This window comes from Coregonus lavaretus (assembly GCF_964263955.1).
Source record: "Coregonus lavaretus genome assembly, chromosome: 38".
NCBI classification, from domain to species: domain Eukaryota; kingdom Metazoa; phylum Chordata; class Actinopteri; order Salmoniformes; family Salmonidae; genus Coregonus; species Coregonus lavaretus.
This window is the reverse complement of record NC_140025.1, coordinates 23,483,510-23,505,018: the sequence shown is the minus strand read 5'-3', so window position 1 is coordinate 23,505,018 and position 21,509 is coordinate 23,483,510. Positions and strand designations below refer to the sequence as shown.

The window sequence follows — 21,509 nt, the reverse complement described above, 5'->3', positions numbered from 1 at the left end:
TTACTTATCCCTCCAGGCGAGGACTACGGCGGGCGTTTCACCATCCACGCCACCACGGGCACAGTCAGCACCACACGAGCCCTCGACCGGGAGGAGCGGCCCAGCTACACCCTCTGCATCCAGGCCAGCGACGGCGGCCAACCCTCCCCCCTCAGTTCCTCCACCCAGCTCCTGGTGCTCCTACTGGACCAGAATGACAACAGTCCCTTGTTCACCCGCAAGAGTTACCGCGCTTCCTTGGCTGAGGGGCTCCCCGCAGGGGCAGAGGTGCTGCGTCTGGAGGCCCGCGACCCGGACCAAGGCCCCAACGGCGAGGTGACATTCTCTCTGGGCGAGGACATCCTGGGGGCCTTCTCGGTAGAGCCCGCCACGGGCGTGGTTCGGACCACCCGGCCCTTGGACAGGGAGAGCCGCGCTCAGTACACCTTCAGGGCCGTGGCTACCGACAGCTGTGCCAGAGGTCCACGGAGCACCGCCACCGCGGTTACCGTGCAGGTGGAGGACGCCAACGACAACGCGCCCGTCTGCGCGGAGAACCCCGTCGTCGGCTGGGTCGCTGTGGAGACGATCCCAAATAAGATTGTCGCCACGGTGACGGCAGTGGACGGCGACCGTGGCGAGAACGGGACTGTGTGGTTTAGCTTGCCGGAAAACAACCCTTTTTTCACCATCAACGGCAAATCGGGAGATATACGGTTGAATACGTCCATTAGTCCGAGTTTCTTGGGTGCTAAGCTGCAGGTGTTGGCTGCAGACCAGGGGAGGCCAGCTCTCACCTCTACCTGCCTGGTCCTTATTCACTTGAAGGGAGAGGACGAGCCACTGCGCTTCACTGAGACGCTCTACGAAGCAGTCGTGGTGGAAAACAGCAAAACTGGTACGGAAAAACTGCTCTAATATCAGTATATTAACAACTATTTAAGACAAGTGCATTGATATGTACCAGACCTGGTTTCAACTAGTATTTGTTTTCTATCAAATACGTGCTTGATTGAACTTGACTGCTGCAATGGAATCAATAGAATAGTCTTAAATGGAAACCGAGCCCATCTGGCGCTTCAGTCAGGCTCAATCAAATGCTTAAGTCTGCTGTGTATGTTCAATACTTTATCCAAACTCTTTACTGGCGTCACTCTATTATGAGGGTCTCAAACCCTTTGAGTTCAAGTGAGGACTAAAAGCTGTTGAGACTTATCTTCCATTTTTCCACCTTCTCCTTTCCCTTCCAGGCTCGTGGGTGGGAAACGTGGTGGCCCACGACCGAACCGACGACGGGCGGCGAATCGAATACAGCATTTTCAACAACAACGAGAACAGAGCCTTCGCCATCAACCGACACACAGGTATGAATTGAACCTTACCCATACAAAAAAATATATTTATTGTGTGGTCCAGTGGTTAGTGCCACCATCCCCGGCACACATGTATACCAGAGTCAGCATGGGTTTAAATCCGGCCAAGTACCTTTTTTGATTCACAATCTCTCTCCCACCTTTTCTGTCTCCTATTCACTGTCCTAATCTTCAATAAGTACATTAAACCCCTAAAATAACTTGTTCTCCTCTCCAAAACACTTCTGTGAAGCTGGAGCCATAGACATAATTTAGGCTCCAGTGTGCTGGTTGGCATAAGCCAGCTAGGATGCTTTCATTAATTGCCTGCAGCAGGAACTTCAAACATGCCTCTCTTTTCTTCCTTGTTCGTTTTTCGGGTCGTTTTTCGACGCCAGGCTCACACCGAAGCCAGAACCTCCGCCCATCCATCCCTGCATCAGTCTGTCTAGTTTTCCGCTTCTCCATCCAGGCTAATAACCCCGACATTCCAGACTCCTCAGATCCCTTTCCCAAACAAGACTTTATTCCAATTAGCGCAGCTAGCCTCTCAATCCTCTTGGACCGCCTCTCTCGCCATCTCTTTCTTTTTCTCTTTCTCTTTCTCTCTCTCTTACTTTCTCTCTACCACCTCTCTCTCCCCATCCATCTCTCTCTCGCTCTCTCTCTCCAGTTCATTTCCACATAACACATTGGGGGCGATGAAACAACGGAGAGAACTGAAGTGGGTGGGGGGGACCGTTGGGCGACGCGAGCAAGGGCGAGGGAGCGTGAACAGGGCATGACCAAAGTTGGAAAAAACTGAACTTTATGTGACGCTATTGACCAATCGAAGCTCACTATAGCAGGGTTCCCCAACTGGCGGGCCGAATTTGGCCCGTGGGTGTTAATGTTTTATTGTTGGTAAATCAGCTCCAAGTGATTTTAATTTAAGAAATCTGTTACCAGGTATTCCACAATAGAGGGATGGATTAGCTGTAGATACCTAGCACTACCTAGCCTGCTTGCTAGTGTAAACCACGTCACGCTGCTTAGCGAGTACCACTTCCTCCCGATTCGAACTATACCTGTCACGAACTCGGGACCTCTGCCTCACAAACACACGTGACCGTCCTCCCTCAAGCATCTTAGCCGATCGCGCCACCTCAAAAGCTAGCGAATGAAGTTACGCAAGCGGGACACTTAAGGCACATCCCCATATGCTACACTAGCACCCACATGAGGGCGACGCTAGAGTGGCTATCCGAATGATTGTGTGGAAATCCCTTTTTAGGATTATTGAAGGCATTGTCTACTACAGCAGTCAAGAGGTTGTTTTCCCATATCCCCCTGTTCAGAAAACAGGCGCTGTGTCCCAAATGGCACCCTATTCCCTATGTAGTGCATTACTTTTGACCAGGGCCCATAGGGCTCTGGTCAAACGAAGTGCACTAAATAGGGAATAATGTGCCTTGTGGGACGCATACACAGGCTTTGCTGTGGATTATGGACTGCTTGCCTTAACCAGCATGGATTCATTACTCTCCCTGAGCCCCTATAAATGCAGTGTGGCTGAAGTGAAGGGGGGGGGGGGGGGTGGACATCAAAGTCCAGATTACATTCTTGTTTGGAGACAGAGGAATCAAGTTGTTTTTGGAATGTGTACATATGTTTTGAATGCACAACTGCAAAACATGGATGCAACATGGTGCTAGAATACACGCACGCGCAATATAACACCCTGTGAATTCTCAGAACTTTCTCTTTATCATACATCATCATACAATCTTTCTCGTTTGCGCGCACGCTCTCAATCTCTCTTTTCCCACCTCCCACTTTCCTGTCTCTCTTTCTGTTCGCTCGCTCGCTAAATCCCTATCGTTCTGTTCCCTCTATTTCTCGCTTTCTTTCTCTCCCCAACCCTCTCCCTCTCCCAGGTGACATCACAGTGTGGGACCAGGCCAGTCTGGACTACGAGGCCAACCGGAAGGTCCACCTGGTGGTGCTGGCCGACGGCGGCCCCCTGCGCACGGCCCACTGCCGGGTCACCGTCACGCTGCAGGATGTCAACGACAATGCGCCGGCCTTCGAGCAGGGCTACTACCGCACAGCCGTGTGGGAGGGCCAGGTACACAACACCTACGTCATGCAGGTACGGATTGGGGGCCAGCCAATCGAGTGGTTACTTTGTCATTTTGAGCTAACATGCTGACATGTTATTTAATCATTGTACCCACACTGCTCATGCGTGTCAACGAGCATCTGCGTAGCCAGGCGCTAAAATAGAACTTGGTTCTATTTGTGACGCTTGACGCGCTGCAGGTCCCGCCTCTCCCATCTCCTCATTGGTTTTTAGGAGCATATACCCACGTGGGTGATTGAAAGATGAACTGAGGTCCACACTCCAGTCCAGTTGGTAGTGGTAATGAACCTTAAAGTTGGTTGCCAACCACCATATAAAGTCCAAAGAAGGAGGAGAGATTACCAGAAACGAACTCAGTTTACCCTTTTATCTGTGGATTAATTGTCGGAGTAGAGGACCTTGTGCATTTAAAAAATAAATAATTATTTAACCTTAATTTAACTAGACAAGCCAGTTAAGAACACATTCTTATTTACAATGACGGCCTACACCGGCCAAACCCGGACGACGCTGGGCCAATTGTGCGCTGCCCTATGGGACTCCCAATCATGGCCGGTTGTGATACAGCCTGGAATCGAACCAGGGGGTCTGTAGTGACGCCTCAAGCACTGAGATGCAGTGCCTTAGACCGCTGCGCCACTCGGGAGCCCATTTCAGGTAAAATAACAACCCAATGTTTATATCCCAGGACAAATTAGCTAGCAACAGCAAGCTAGCTAGCTAAATTGCCATAAATGTTTAATGCTTTTCGACCTGTCCTCAAATTAATATAGTTCAGAGTTCGTTTTAATATTTCAACCTGCGTGTCCTGATCGCGTCTGGTGTGGGTGGACAAAATCAACATGCACAAGGTCCTCTACTCCGACAATCCACAGATAAAAGGGTAAACTGAGTTCGTTTCTAGTAATCTCTCCTCCTCCTCCTTTGGACTTTATATGGCGGTTGGCAACAAACTTTAAGGTGCATTACCACTACCAACTGGACTGGAGATAGCGGTCTGGTCAGCATATTAAGGCAAAAACATAATTTGTCATTACCAATCAGTTTCTTGGTTAATGTCAGTTTCTCAGGTCTGGTATCTACCTATCTGGCTCTGATGGCCACATGAACTTGTCTCTTAATATCTACGCAGTACACACAGAAGAGGATGGGCACTCTGAGCTGGATTCTTCTCTAGGTTTCTTCCATCTAGAGTTTTTCCTGGGCACTGGGCTCTTGCTTTGTTTGATTGATTGATTGATTGAAACATGGCTGTAAAAGGAGCATTTCAAATACCAAATGCAAAGCTTTATTGTGTATTTTTACCACGAATAAGTGTTGTGTGGCCTGTAACAGTCTGAAATGACTCTTGGGAATGTTAGTTTTACATTTGACAGATGTTCCATGCTTACGCTGGATATTGGCTGTGTAGAAACATGCTTCCTAACTCTCTATAATGCCTTTCTTCCTGTTGTAGGTGTTTGCCTCTGACGCGGACAGCGGTGTGAATGGTCAGATTGAATACTCCATCTTGTCTGGTAACCAGAACGAGGCGTTCATCATCGACTCTGTGCGTGGGATCCTCGCCACCAACACCATTCTGGACCGGGAAATCACTTCCTCTTACAAGTACGCTAGCTTACATTATACACTGCTTAAAAAAATAAAGGGAACACTAAAATAACACATCCTAGATCTGAATGAATGAAATAATCTTATTAAATACTTTTTTCTTTACATAGTTGAATGTGCTGATAACAAAATCACACAAAAATGGATCAACCCATGGAGGTCTGGATTTGGAGTCACCCTCAAAATTAAAGTGGAAAACCACACTACAGGCTGATCCAACTTTGATGTAATGTCCTTAAAACAAGTCAAAATGAGGCTCAGTTGTGTGTGTGTGGCCTCCACGTGCCTGTATGACCTCCCTACAACGCCTGGGCATGCTCCTGATGAGGGGGCGGATGGTCTCCTGAGGGACCTCCTCCCAGACCTGGACTAAAGCATCCGCCAACTCCTGGACAGTCTGTGGTGCAACGTGGCGTTGGTGGATGGAGCGAGACATGATGTCCCAGATGTGCTCAATTGGATTCAGGTCTGGGGAACGGGCGGGCCAGTCCATAGCATGAATGCCTTCCTCTTGCAGGAACTGCTGACACACTCCAGCCACATGAGGTCTAGCATTGTCCTGCATTAGGAGGAACCCAGGGCCAACCGCACCAGCATATGGTCTCACAAGAGGTCTGAGGATCTCATCTCGGTACCTAATGGCAGTCAGGCTACCTCTGGCGAGCACATGGAGGGCTGTGCGGCCCCCCAAAGAAATGCCACCCCACACCATGACTGACCTACCGCCAAACCGGTCATGCTGGAGGATGTTGCAGGCAGCAGAACATTCTCCACGGCGTCTCCAGACTCTGTCACGTCTGTCACATGTGCTCAGTGTGAACCTTCTTTCATCTGTGAAGAGCACAGGGCGCCAGTGGCGAAATTGCCATACTTGGTGTTCTCTGGCAAATGCCAAACGTCCTGCACGGTGTTGGGCTGTAAGCACAACCCCCACCTGTGGACGTCGGGCCCTCATACCACCCTCATGGAGTCTGTTTCTGACCGTTTAAGCAGACACATGCACATTTGTGGCCTGCTGGAGGTCATTTTGCAGGGCTCTGGCAGTGCTCCTCCTGCTCCTCCTTGCACAAAGGCGGAGGTAGCAGTCCTGCTGCTGGGTTGTTGCCCTCCTACGGCCTCCTCCACGTCTCCTGATGTACTGGCCTGTCTCCTGGTAGCGCCTCCATGCTCTGGACACTACGCTGACAGACACAGCAAACCTTCTTGCCACAGCTCGCATTAATGTGCCATCCTGGATGAGCTGCACTACCTGAGCCACTTGTGTGGGTTGTAGACTCTGTCTCATGCTACCACTAGAGTGAAAGCACCGCCAGCATTCAAAAGTGACCAAAACATCAGCCAGGAAGCATAGGAACTGAGAAGTGGTCTGTGGTCACCACCTGCAAAACCAGTCCTTTATTGGGGGTGTGATTGACTTGGAGTTACATTGTGTTGTTTAAGTGTTCCCTTTATTTTTTTGAGCAGTGTACTTTACGCTACTATTAGAGTTGTCACTTGCTATGGCAATGTATTGTTGTGTGCATCTAATCCTACATGCTATGAGGATGAGTCTTCTAGCTCTGAGTCTTATTTTAACCATTTTTGTTTAATTGTCACTAGTAAAAATAGTAACACAAAATCTTTAAAAATAGTTAGTGTGAAAGCAAGACCAAAATGGGTACAGTGCCTTCAGAAGGTAAACCACCGTTTATACACGTCTAGTGTAGCTAAAGTACAGTGTCCTCAAAGTATTCACACCCCTTGACTTTTTCCACATTTTGTGGTGTTACAACCTGAATTTAGAGATTTTGTGTCACTGGCCTACACACAATACCCCATAATGTCAAAGTGGAATTATGTTTTTAGAAATGTTTACAAATTAATTAAAAATGAAAAGCTGAAATGTCTTGAGTCAATAAGTATTCAACCCCTTTTGTATGTCAAGCCTAAATAAGTTCAGGAGTAAAAATGTGCTTAAGTTGCATGGACTCAATGGTGTTTAACAGGATTTTTTAATGACTACCTCATCTCTGTACCCCACACATACAATTATCTGTAAGTTCCCTCCGTCGAGCAGTGAATTTCAAACACAGATTCAACCACAAAGACCAGGAAGGATTTCCAATGCCTCGCAAAGAAGGGCACCTATTGGTAGATGGATTTATTTTTATTTTTTAAAGCAAACATTGAATATCCCTTTGGATGGTGTATCAACACACCGTCACTACAAAGATACAGGTGTCCTTCCTAACTCATTTGCCGTAGAGGAAGGAAAACGCTCAGGGATTTCACCATGATGCCAATGGTGACTTTAAAACAGTTAGTTTAATGGCTGCGATGGGGGAAAATTGAGGATGGATCAACAACATTGTAGTTACTCCACAATACTAACCTAATTGACAGAGTGAAAAGAAGGAAGCCTGTACAGAATAATATTTTTCCAAAACATGCATCCTGTTTGCTATAAGGCACTTAAGTAAAACGGCAAAAAAATTTGGCAAAGAAATTAACTTTAAGTCCTGAATACAAAGCGTTATGTTTGGGGCAAATCCAACACAACACATCACTGAGTACCACTCTTCATATTTTCAAGCATGGTGGTGGCTGCATCATGTTATGGGCATGCTTGTCATCGGCAAGGACTGGTGAGTTTTTGTAGGATAAAAAGAAACGGCATAGAGCTAAGCACAGGCAAAATCCTAGAGGAATGCCTGGTTTCAGTTGCTTTCCAACAGACACTGGGAGACAAATTCACCTTTCAGCAGGACAATAACCTAAAACACAAGGCCAAATATACCACTGGAGTTGCTTACCAAGACGACATTGAAGACTGTTGGAAAAGCATTCCAGGTGAAGCTGGTTGAGAGAATGCCAAGAGTGTGCAAAGCTATCAAGGCAAAGGGTGGCTATTTGAAGAATCTCAAATATAAAATATATTTTGATTTGTTTAACACTTTTGTTGTTTACTACATGATTCCATGTGTTATTTCATAGTTTTGATGTTGTCACTATTATTCTACAATGTAAAAATAAAGAAAAACCCTTGAATGAGTAGGTGTGTCCAAACTTTTGACTGTGTGTGCGTTCACGCGTCTATATCCATCTCTACATCTTCTACCTACATTCGAGAGACATGCACATTTCATTATAACAATGTTGATTCCAGATTCTATTAATAATGCCTAGTTTAGTTATATTCCTTGTAATGTTATGCTGTGTGTTTCCTGTGATGGTCCCACTGTCTAGTTGGAGTCCTAGTAATGTAATGGTGTGTTCCCTTGTGGTGTTGTGTTCCCAGGTTGGTACTGCAGGCATCAGACAGGGGTAGCCCTCCCCTTAGCAGCACCGCCACCGTCCGGGTCCAGGTGGTGGACATCAACGACAACAGCCCCGCCATTCCCCCCATGGAGCCCGTGGTCATAGCAGAGAGTAAGACACTGCCCCTCTCAAATGGCACCCTTTTCCCGTTATAGTGCACTACTTTTGACCAGGGCCCATAGAGGTAAAAGTTTTCGGTTAACATTTTGTTTTATCACATTATTTTTTTCTTATACATATTTATTTATTTAAAGCATCTTCACAGTAGGCCAGGATTTGGTAGCTGGTGCTGAAAAGATGAAGTCCCTCTTTGGCTGTTGTGCCTGAGACAAAGCTCTGTCCTTATGCCACCATCCTGAAGGAGTGAAGATCACTTCCTCAAACAAATTGCTTGGGAGACAGTGAGCAAAAATGGTTGAAATCTGTATTTTCAACATATTCTCAACCAGAAATACTTATTTTCAATGTCTTTCCAATGTATTTTGTTCATAGGGCAGTTCCCAGCCCAGCACTGACACACTGATTCAACTAACCAAGGTTTTTATGATTAGTTGAATCAGGTGTTCTAGCGGAAGTCTGGGACAAAAGCAATTTTTATTGATTGAGAGGGATTTCTAAGAGAATTGTCAATTTGAGATAATGTTTGTTTAATTTGTAGTACTAAATACCTGTAGAGATGAAGTAGGACCTGTACACACAATTGCTCTTCGACTCAGGCTAGTACCCCCTAACAAGTGGTGTGCGTTTGACTATATAGACTGTTTGGTACTAAATACCACTTACACTGTTAACTTGTTGGTCATCAGACCTCCCAGCGGGCTACATGGTGACCCAGGTGAGCGCCAACGACGTGGACCTCAGCTCCACAGTGACCTACAGCTTTTCGGAAAATGCCAGCGCCGCCGGGAGCTTCGCCATCGACCGCTACACGGGCGTGGTGACCCTGACGCAGATGCTGGACCGTGAGGAGCAGGCGGCGCACAGGCTGGCGGTGTGGGCCTCGGACTCCCTCCACCTGACCACGGCCGAGGTCCTGGTTCAGGTGCTGGATGTCAACGACAACGTGCCAGTCTTCTCCCAGGACTCCTACCAGGTAGCTAGAGCTGCAATCTGTCTTTTTATTTCACTAATGATGGATTACAAGACACAGTTATAGTTATGGAACACAAATCCCTCACTTCTCTCACACGCACACACACATCTACCTTGTGGTGAGCATTTCCACATTAGCAAAAAATGATTATATAGACGGCAGAAATTAAGTCCTTTATAATGTACACATGACTGACTCGCTGAGATGAGGGGATGTCCGATCTATTGATGTGACACCATTGTACTCCCTCAATCTTCAGTGATGTCTTCTGACACAAAGTCCTCCTTGAGATGTTTGTAAATGTATGTATTTTTTCCTGTGAATTGACATGAGATGTTTGTTTGTTTGCACCCCCAGGTGAAGTTGCCAGAACTGTCTCCTGCCAACATGTTGATCCTGACTGTGGCTGCCACGGACCGTGACTCTGGGCTTAACGGCAAACTCTGCTACAGACTCCTCTCGTCTCCTCTACACGGCTTCTACATACACCCAGACAACGGTAAGCACTATTAGATTGACCAATTATATTAAAGTTAAATTATGTAAAACGGTACATGAATAGCTTTCATCAGAATTAGCCTGATCAGATAGTCAACTCGCCTGTTCTAATTATAAAATATATAGTATTTAGTGTTCTTTTTATTGAAGAGAGAGAGATTATGACCGAGATTGGAGGGATAGAGGGAGAATTTGTCACTGTGAAGAATATGTAGGCCAGATACAAACACAAACCTATGCCGACGTGTACATATGTGCACCAGAGGCTACGGCCCTAACTGCTGCGCCATCCACTCCATTCTAAATCAATTTTATTCAAATTGAAGGGTAACAATGGAAGAACTTCTTTGGGCACAAAGTCTCTAAAGTGCGAACTCTTAGCAGAGGCCACGTGAAAATGTTTTTAATGGACAGGGGACCATTCTTCCAATCATACCCAGAGTCCAAGGACGAGTCAGTCAGAAATTCCAAGGCTGAATCTATATAGCTGCCGCTAGGTCTTAATAGGCCTAATCCTCCCGCGATGCTACAAAATGTGCTCCTCTTAATTCCTACGATTCAGCCTGTCAAAATGTAGCAGCAAAAGAAAAGTTACCGCCGCATGCTTTCCAAGGTTCACGTCTTAAGACCGTCTGGCAGTCCGGTTCTCATATTCATCTTTTATATTCCCTTGTTTAAAATCAAAATTGTCTGGCACAGCGCGCTTATTTTACGCTCGGTGCCAAGAAATGGGGGTTTGCTCCAACATTAAGTATATTGCCAGTTCTGCACGGTTCTACACATCAAGGGTTATCCAGAGTATTCACGCTGTCAGTAGCCTCCGTTTCTCCATCCATCCTTTCTCTTTTTACGGGCTTGGACGTGTGAACGAGTACAGTGGAGGGGGAGAGAGAAAAAAGAAAGGATGAGAGTGAGTGGGAGAGATCGCTGATGAGAGGTCACTGATATAGAGGTCTGCTTAAGAGCCGGGTCTGTCCTGTTATCTCCCGTCTCGAAAGCACAGTAAGAAGACTAATTGAAGCCGACGAGGCTAACGCCGAGACCATTACATTCTCAAAGCTTTTTTTCTTTTTTTTTTCTTGAAAAAATGATTTGTAGCTGCCTCCTTGTTATTTTCGAGGGCCAGCGACTTTAATATCTGAGAAATGTGTTCTCCATGTTTTGTGGTGCGAGTAACTAATGGGAAGTGAAATTTGGATTGGCGTCAAATATTAGAATTGAGCCTCTCAGAACTGTGTCTTAATCCTAACTCGAACCAGAAACTAGATACTGGCTTGTTCTTTTGTGTTTCCTCATGTTTCCAGCACGCAAATATGTTTTAACTTATGTAAATGATGTGTTTCAAGATGAGGTGCAATATTACAGGAGGCCGGACGATATCCCAAACTGATTGGGTATACAGTAGTATTCGATTCCATGTATTGAAAAGGACCAATCTTGCTCGTGTTTTCAGTCTCAATTTACTGTCCTCACATCAGTAAACTAATTCGATAGTTCAACATTCTCAAAAGAAACTTCAGCAAAAAGGCCACAGAATGCACTTCTATAGAGAGCATTAAAGCCACAATCCTGAATTTGGGTTTCAGCCACTTGGTTTGCTATAAAGCTGAGGAATGGGGCTGGAGAAATGTAATCACTCTCAGATTCATAGACTGAGCTATGGATGCAACCCATGAGGTAGTGAGTGATCTTATTCTACAGGTTTTGCGGTTGCCAGGTCTCCCTTGTAAAAAAAGTTTGAATCACCAGGGACTTTTCTGGTTAAAGGGGCATTCCACCAACGTTGCTCTGTTTGATAGGCTGTTCTTTACCATAATAACAGCTAAAGAGATGTGAGTTGTGTCGACAGTCAGCATGGCAAAGCCTCCCTCATAGCAGCTGTAGACTGAGTGGACACCTGAAACACGCCCCTACATTAGACAATGTTCAAATAGATCAGTTTGAGTGTTTGTCTAATAATGATAACATTTTTATTTTTACAGCGCTTTTAAATTATGCATATGAATAAAGCAATATCTAAAAGACTTGCAGCACTTTCAGTTGATTAAAAACATTAAGATGTTTTTCACTGTTCTTCTCAAATCTGAGACGATGGCTAACTCCAAACCCATTTGTCTTGTAGGGTCGGTGTTCACCAACAAGCCCCTGAAGTACGTCACCAATGGTAACGTTATCCAGCTCCTGGTGGAGGCCAGAGATGGGGGTGACCCAGTCCGTTCTACGGTCACCTCCGTGGACATCGTGGTCCTGGATGCCAACGACCATACCCCGCTCTTCCAGCACGACACCTATACAGTCAGCCCCCCTGAGGATACCCCCATCGGCACCACCCTGCTGACCCTCTGGGCAGAGGACCTGGACTGGGCGTATAAAAACACCCACCTGGACTATGTCGTTGCCAGTGGCAACGAGGACAGGAGATTCTGTATGGAGGTAGGTGCGGTCCAAACGGAGAGCCAGCAGAGGACCGGTGGGAGTCTGGTTCTGTGCCAACTGTTGGACCGCGAAACCACGGAGAGCTACATCTTGACAGTGACAGTTTCTGACTGTGGCTCGCCTCCGCTCAACAGCTCGGCGGTCGTGGCGGTAACTGTGGCGGACGTCAACGATAACGCACCGGCTTTTGTCAGCGCAGAGTACCATGCTCAGGCCAGCGAGAGCAACCCTGTGGGCACCAGGTTGGTTCAGGTGACCGCCCAGGACCCTGACCGCGGAACCAACGGTCTGGTCCGGTACGACATTATCTCAGGCAACAGCAAGGGTCACCTCAGGCTCGACCCGCAAACCGGCGCCCTGGAGGTCAACCACAGTCTCGACTACGAGGAAGACTCCAAGTACGCACTGACTATCCAGGCTTCCGATGGGGGTGAACCTGGAAACCGTAAAGTAGCCTTCACCGTGGTCTTTGTCACGGTTTTGGATGAGAATGACAACTCGCCCTACTTCATCTTCCCCGTAGTCAACTGCTCGGTGCCGGAGAACCTTCCAGCCTTCACCCCCGCCTGTTCAGTCCATGCCGTCGACCAAGACGCCGGACCCTATGGCCAGCTCACCTACTCCATCCTGTCCTCCTGCTTCATGGATTACGGCAGTGGCAGCCCTGACCGGAAGGAGGCCTTTGCCATCGACTCCCTCACCGGGGACATCCACACCCGGCAGACATTTGACTTTGAGCGTGAGAGCGAGTACTGCTTCATGGTGGAGGCCAGGGACAAAGGCGAGCAGGCGGCCACCGTGAGGGTCCATGTGGCCATCGAAGGGGCGGACGAATTCAGTCCCGTCTTCACCCAGAGGCAGTACCGTTTCATCCTCCCGGAGAACGCCAAGGCGGGGCAGACAGTCGGCCATGTTATGGCAATGGACCATGACGGAGGCCTGGAGGGCGTGGTGGAGTACTCCCTGGTCAACCCCTCACAGTTTTTCTCAGTCAACAAAACAACAGGCGCAGTGTTCGTCTCGGGCCCAGTGTACCGCAAGAGAGGAAGTTTCTCCAACGAAGACGTGGTGGAGCTCTTGGTGTCCGCCGGCAGTCCCAGAATGGACTCCAGGTCCACCACCAGCCTGGTAACGGTCAATATCTCCAATTCGGCTGAAGCTCTGGTCGGGGTGGCCCTCAGCGTCCAGACAGTCACTCTGGGCGTGTCGCTGGCCATCTTCCTCCTCCTACTCGTCAGCTTCGTGGCCCTCGTCCTGAGGTACAAGACAAAAGAGGCCGCCATCAAGAAGGCCGCTGCCCTCGCAGCCAACCTAAACACCGGCACGTTCGGCAGGACCGGCGGTGGCCAACAGCACACCAGCATCGGCATCGGTTTGCGGGAGCTGAGGACGCCCATCACCATCCGAGTGAAGAGGGAAATATCCCTCCCTATCCGGAATTCTGACTCAAGCGGCCGCGGTTCGGCAGAAGGCGAGACGGCCGAGGACCATGAGATCAAGATGATCAACGAATACCCGTGCCGCAAGAGGGCCGACTCGGCCCACAGCGAGAGGGTTCCCGACTCTGGCGTGCCCAGGGACTCGGACCAGCTTTCCTGCCATTCAGAGGATAGAAACCCGGGGATGGTCGTAACCACGGTCTCCAGCACAGGTCTGGCTGCAGGGATGCAGAGTTCAGAGAGTCTCCACACCTTCAAAGAGGAGGGAGGTGGGGAGGGGATGCTGCCGCGGGTCAGGGTGAGCGAGATGGAGGAGAGCATGAGGGGCTACGTCCCTCTCTCGGACAGCCAGGCCTCTGTGAACGGCTCCTTCAGCTCGCTGTTGTGTCCGGAGGAGCAGCTCCGGGGCAGCTACAGCTGGGACTACCTGCTGGACTGGGAGCCACGCTACCACACACTTGCCTCAGTCTTCACCGACATCAGCCTGCTGCACGACGAGGACCTCCAGGGGGGCCACGAGGGCCTTGTGTCTGAAGCCTGCTGCCTCATGCACCCACCACCCCTCATCACGGGCGTGGCGCAGCCAGGCCTCAGGGCTGTGCCCCCCCGGATGCCCCCGCGCAGCATGCACACCCTAACCCGGAGGCCCTCCTACCCCAAATACGCCTACGCGCCCCTGGCCAGGAACACGGGGCTCACCCCGTCTGCCATGACCCCCAGTTTCTCTCCCTCGCTGTCGGTGCTCACTCTGCGGACCCCCAACGCCTCCCCGGTGGTCTCAGAGACTGGGCTGGGGGTCTTCAGGCTAGACGCCGGCAGCCTCCTGGAGGGAGAAATACAGGTGTAGACTTTTGGAGGGTAAATACCTTTTGATATTGACTTTGAAAAATATTGTATTGTATGGTAGATGCCAAATACTAGCATTAAATCATTCAGTTCTCAAGCTTATTTTAAATCTGATTTTAACATCACATCACTATTGAATTCGTTTCTACAATTAGCTTCTCAACATAAAGGATCTACAAATCAATATTGTCTCACGTTGGACAATATTCTGTCATCTGGCACATTGATTAGTAAGGACATTATACAATGCAGATGCATGGGTGAAATCAGACATTTATGAAATGTCTTTGTACAATGAATGATTCGCATTGTGGTGCATTTCATAGTTTCAGAACTTGCTTTTGTAATAAAAAAGTAATATATGGAAAAGCCTGAACTCTGGTTTGCATTGCAATAGCAAAAAGCAGCACTGTACACAAGTGGATGTTTGAATCCACAATTAACAAATGTATGGTCGTAAACATGTTTGCAGGCTAAAGAAAATGAAACACATTGTTATTGCAGTTGGCTGTAGCTTTTTGACTTGGCAAGTATTCTTGTTCTGTAATTGTATTACGTCGGAGTACCATGAGCCCATACTCTGTAGACTACTACAAGACCTACAGTTTTTGAAATGTCACTAACAGCTGTACAAAGAGCAGGGCAGTTGGTGGTGTGGGACCAGTCTTTTGATATTGCTGTGTGCGCAGATTGTATACTATAGATACATATTTTTGAAACGGCACTTTATTGTACAGTGTGTAACATTTCAATGAATTTCTTTTTTTTATTGCTAAATTGTAATATGTATATAAAAAGGTACAATTAAGTAGGTTAAACAATGTACTGCTATCTTTTAGCTCTGATATGGGGAAGTTCTAACTAACTTGAACAACAATTAGTGTACGATTCAATTCAACAATGGTTTGTGACCGTCTCGTCATTCCTTTTCATCATTGAACTGATTGTTAATGTGGTTCATAAATTAAACAATTCCAATGGAAAATGTGTGTTTCTTACGGAGCAATAACGTTTTCAGACTCCCTCTACAATTAGGAAATTCTAAATTAGACTAAACTATCAAATTCAGAAACCTATTGATACCACATGGAGAACAAAACCCCCATAAGCCTTCATTATTGTTGTTGTTCTTCCCATGGTGGATCATGCTTGTTAGGAAACTGGAAGTCCCACTCTTTAGAAATGTGTCTTGGAATCACGATCGAATAGCATTTTGGTTCCATCCAGCATTCTTCCACAAACCCATTTTCCACATGGCCACCCTGAGTGTTTCCTTTAACCCGGTGTTGGAGAAGGAGGCCTGATTCGAAACAATTGTTTGAATCAGTTTCTAATGGAATCCAGACTGAAAAAAAAGTGCAACCATTCCCTGGCTAATAGAATAGTTGCGTTTTTAAAGGGTGGAATAAAAACAAGGTTCGCTTGTGGCTCTCTGAAAAGGTCCAACGTGAGAATCCCAAGCTTCAGAGGCTGGTAACGTTGCTCTGAGGTTATACAGTAGAACATGTTTGCCATGACACTTCATCTCGTTCCTCACACTCTTTGCGGTCTTTGTAAATTTACCACCTCATAGCTATGAGGAAAGTGCCAGATGAAGATACAGTATGCTTCTCTCTTTCCAGGGTTTAGGCCGTGGCAGCGTAAACGGTGTCTGAGCTCGGGGGACCTAACACTCCTCTGCTTGGCTTGGCTTGGCTTGAGAGCATCCATAATATTGAAGAGCTGTTTCCTCACATTCTGGTCACCGCGACGGAGATGATACATCGATTGTTCTTGGTTGGAGAGCAAGAATCTATTGAAAGACCTTTGGTCTGGTGTGAAGACTAGTGTGGTAATGAGGGGTCACAATTCTCTTACTACCCCAGAGGTCCGTGAAGCGTCCAAACACTTCTTCAGAGCCTCTGTCTCAAGATAAACCGATGGACTTACCATCCATACATTTGGCCACTGTGATGCAAAAATATGGAATGGCCTTTGGCTGTGAAACCCATTTTGGAAGGTGGTCTATTTTCAAAAAGTGTAAGGTATTTGAATTAGCCTTGTCCAATGTGTCTTTTTACTTATTTTCAACTCAAATGAGACTGCATAAGCTTTTATGTCAAAAGGCTATAAAATGGCCTCCGAAACTGCTGGTGAAAGACTCGTGGAGAAGTAATAGGCCCTGACATCCAAGTCTAATAAGCTCTGATGACTTTCAGCCATTTTTTCCTTGCACCCACCCAAGCGTCCCTTACTGTCCATAACGTGCCATCTAAACACCCACGCATTCCTTTGCTCCAAAAGCAATAAAAAAATCTGCCCGATTTGACACGGCTCCACTTGGTCTGGTGCTAATCCAAAAAATGCTATCTTTAGGAACGTGCCGGGAGAGGTCTAAGACTGAGCCCTTATCAGGTAGCTTAATTAAGGATAATAAACATTTTAGTGGCTAGTCAGCTAGCAGTGCAGGCTTCATGCGTTCTGCATATAGGCCCTGATAGCCGTCTTATTTATTGACTCAGTTCTGGGTCATTCCCAGCCTGCCGGGTTGGTTTGGACTACAGCTCTGCTCGCCTATATTTGTGATTTCAGTGGGTCTTTGGCCTTGGGAAGCACAGGCGATGGAGAGATCTCTCCTGTGTCATGTGATCTGGTAAAACAAGCATCTGTATGTCTTGGCACATAGCTGGGAGAGTCAGGGGACCCGGGCAGGAATGTGGAGCTCCTCTGAGATGTTCCATCACCACTCCTTCAACGTCTGTCAGTCAGCTGACAATGTTTTGGACAGAGACCGGAGATGAAGCCCGTTTTGGTAAACGTTCACCTTATGTGGCATTTCTTCTGGAATTGTCTGTTTTTTAGATGGTCTTATAATTATGATAGATGATTGTTAGTAATGATGTCCATTTTATATATTGTTTGAGTCTTCTCATAGCCTTTGATCAGATTGGACTCTCCTAGGCTTACTGGTGGATGTTCTAGCCTAGCCTAGCACTAGCCAGGCCCTTGTGCTAGTGCCGGGCAGGTTGCCTTTGCAGATGTAAAAAAAATATTTCATCCTTGAGTTACCAGACAGACTAGGCCAAACAGGCTTAGTATTATTTTATTTTTTTAATCAAGCACTTATTTATCCCCCACTACTGTCATAAATGCGCTGTTAGCTGCCTAATGTCAGTACTGGTCTGCTCTCTCATGTTGCAATTTGAGAAGAGATAGAGCTCCCTAGATGTGCCTTGCGTTCGGAGCACAGTAAAGTAATCTCCTTGCGTCAGACAGACAAGCACTTCATGCTCATGATTATGCAGGTCCGATGATCAGTTGGACGGAGATGCGTGGTGGTAAATTCAAGACAGCTGCACTCTAACTTGGCTTAGATTTCATACTACTCCCCATCACTTGATATTGAAATATGCATTGGCGTCTAAACAAGTCCTGCATTGTTGTCTGTTTTCTCAGGGGCTGAGCTCTGTAACGTCTCAAGGTTCGGGGGCGGAGTCATCCGCTGCAAAATCTAGATTGCATTTGGACTTGGCCAAGCAACACTCACTGAGGAGGGGGGGGGGGGGGGGGGTGTACAGTCCGGTTGACAAGTTGTTTTATAATGATTCGGTTTCTGGAGTGCGGTCAAAAGGCAGTGCTAAAATATTTAATCCAACGCTAAATCTGATAGAATGTTAATACAGCTCTACATATTTGAGCAGGCAGAGCAGACTCTTGCCACTTTCAATGTTTTAAAGTAACAGTTGACTGCTCTCACCTTAAAGAAACATGTATTCTATTTTTGGAAGCCAACCGGCTTTAATGTGTGACTCATTTGTCAGTGTTCAACAAAGACTTTAAGAGCAGACAGATGTTCCAATGTGAAACACGAAAATAAAATGTTCTGTGGGGCTGCATCCAAAAGGTGAATTATGTACTGTAGATGCATGTGGGAATTGAATAATTGTTTATTTATTTTGTGCCATCCACACTCTGTACCAGACCTGGATTGAAGTACTTTTTCAAATCACTGAAATACTTTAGCTGTGCTCTATTGATTTTGTCTGGCACAATGGAACCAATGGAATAGTCCCATGTGTAAACCACACCCATCTGGCACTTCAGACAGGCTCAAGCAAATGCATTGGCAGCTTTTGAAAGATTACAAATACTACTTGAACCCAAATTTGCTCCATACTGCACATCACCTTGCATGCCTCCAAAGTACACATTACATATTGCCAGACTGCCAGTTCAACATAAAATAACTTTTACATCAGATTGTGTAATTACATAAACCTGTACCCAGGTTTGTTATGGTTTAGTATAATTTCAAATGAGTGCGTTGGACTGTTACCCAGACATTTAGAATGGATGCAAAAAAGAAAATGATTAGCCCAGAGAGGTATACTACAAAGCAGGATCAATGAGTTAGCCAGCTAACTTGCCTAAATATTATGAAATAACATATTTTTTTGAAAGATAAGCTTGAAATGGGCATGATCAAATTGACTCAACAACCAAAAACACACAAAGATTAGCTTACTCAATTAACCAGAAAATCAATAATTATTTGTTGTTTATCAAAGTTAGCTGGCTAACTCATTGATCCTGCTTTGTGGTAAACCCCTCTGGAGTACCCTACACAGTGTTATAATGCCTTGTAGCATACGCTGTTCATTACTGTTTCCTCCATAAGTATATTTTGAAATAATCCCCAAAACATGAGTTCATTTGAGTCGCCTTCAACAGGGTTTGGCTCTGTTTATTTTGCAGGCATCTAAGCAGCTGGCTGGCTTTCCTAAAAAGATCAATTGGAGACTAGGGCTACATTTCTTATGCCACAATTTTGGAAAATAAATATCCCCGGACTCTAACTTTACTGATTCTAAAATAAACACGGTTACACTGTGGGCTCTTAACAACGTCTTTGTTTTCAAACACGGGCGACTAGAGTGAATTTTTGGGGCTAGACCATATAGAACATTTTACTCAGCCTTTGGAATCAAAATGGCCACCTCAGGTCTTGCATTTAATCGCTCTAAACAATTTAAAATTCACAACTTTAGTCATATGTTGTGTTAAATCATAATTATGTAAATGTAATGATTCCATTACCTGTGGGAAAACATTGACATGCACTTTCATTCAACATGGTCGCCTATACTGTAGAAATACTTCCCTGTGCAATTTAATCCGCTTTTTTGTTATAGACTTCAGAAAATACAACCTGAGTAAACCATTGAAAAGTGTACACATCTGCAGTGGATTGAATATAAAACAGTAAAACACAAACGCAGATAAATGACAGTCTAGATTTACAGCGGACCCTGTAATCTGTTTACTGTCTTTCAGCACTACTGTAGCGAGGAAAATAAATGATGTCTGCTCTGGCCATAAATCACCGCTAGGCCCTTTTAACTCCAGACACTCAGCATATGGGCAAAGAGTCAATATCGTTGCCTTGAGTGTAAGTTGGCCTTCCTCAGCCTTTTTGCCCTCATTGAAGGCGTATATACATATGGTGACATTCAGGGCATGCTTAGTGCTTCATTTGCGAGCTTGCCGCATTACCAAGGTTGAATGTTTTCTTTCATTTGTCTTTTTCTCTCTCCCTCCTCCCCCAGCTACCAAATAAAAGCAATATGGTTGACAAACAGCTAGAGAAGTAAAATGTTTACTCTGTGAGCGTGGAGTAAAAGTAAAATGATGTGCTCTCATTCCACTGAGGCATTAATGAGAGAAACGTATGACTTTCTACATTTTTCTTGGAATGACATCTCATTGGTGTGCATGATTCATCTCATTGGTGTGATGCATGTACCGTCCCGCAGTTACTAATTTCACCTACAAATAAAGACCCCAAAAGTGCTCTCATTCCCGGCTTTTAGAACCACAAAAAAAAATCCATACTTGTAAAATATTAGATATAAAGTAGGTATCAAACCTAATTGATAACATAGCATTGTCCTTATTTGAATACAGTATGTACTTACAGTATTCCTTATCATTAAAACAGGTTACATGAAACCTGTCCAGTTAGAGCTCCAGTACTGTAACAGTTCCATGGAGAACTCATTAGAACAGTAGAGAGAGCTTCACTCGGTGACCATAGCTCACCTCCAATCCTTATCGAAACCATGTGGAACATCCCCTCTATGGCTTTCAGATGTTTGACAAGTGTGTGGGGAGATGGATGCCAGAGTGCGTGGCAGTGCCCGTACATTGGAGTCTTGAGGAAAATGAACACAGACGGATACGAGTTGGAGAAGTTTGAAAACAACAATGAACAGGCCCCATGCTAGAGCTGGAGTTCATTGTGTTTCACGGGGCAGTCATAGCCTTTTGTATTATCTACTGACCAAAGCAAGATGGATATTCCAACTCGTGTGCCGCTCGCATGGGGTGCAGTTTCCCTTAAGCGCTGATTTGAGGTCAGTTTTGCTGGTTTACCATCTCATGCTAATCATTTATTAGGTTGTATGGGACACTGAAAAAAACATGCTTAGAGGCAACTTGTTGAATGAGCCCAGTAAATACGGCTGTGACCTCTTCGAAGATACTGCTAAAGGGACTCTCGAACAAGACCGTTTGGGAGAGGGAGTGAGCGGTGTGTGTGTGGATGGACGAAGCAGCCCGAAGCATCACATTTGCGTCCAATCACCACCGTATGAAAACAGATGAACAAATAGATGGAGGGGGTACTGTTCTTCAGTATGTAGCCTCTTTTTAGAGGGCAAAGTAGTTAGATGATGTGTTGAATGCCATGTTCTCTTTAACCGATTCAGATAACACATTGCTTTGCTGCTTTTCTGTATCTGAATATTCAGTAGGATGGTTTGCTTTTTTCACACACTGTGGAATAGCGGTTGTAATCT

At 46.1% G+C, this 21,509-nt stretch overlaps 1 protein-coding gene across 1 annotated transcript in view; it reads left to right on the top strand.

Annotated features, from left to right (window-relative positions):
- Nucleotides 1–14,674, top strand: part of dchs2 (dachsous cadherin-related 2) — a gene marked incomplete at both ends in the record, with an annotated part of 45,514 nt that extends 30,840 nt beyond the window's left edge. The window contains 8 exons of the mRNA XM_084155010.1: nt 17–877; nt 1,230–1,343; nt 3,248–3,462; nt 4,910–5,061; nt 8,342–8,472; nt 9,168–9,454; nt 9,812–9,953; nt 12,075–14,674. Of these exons, the coding sequence (XP_084011136.1) occupies nt 17–877; nt 1,230–1,343; nt 3,248–3,462; nt 4,910–5,061; nt 8,342–8,472; nt 9,168–9,454; nt 9,812–9,953; nt 12,075–14,674 (4,502 nt within the window). The remainder of the gene's footprint in view (nt 1–16; nt 878–1,229; nt 1,344–3,247; nt 3,463–4,909; nt 5,062–8,341; nt 8,473–9,167; nt 9,455–9,811; nt 9,954–12,074) is intronic.
- Between the last annotated feature and the right edge of the window lie 6,835 nt (nt 14,675–21,509).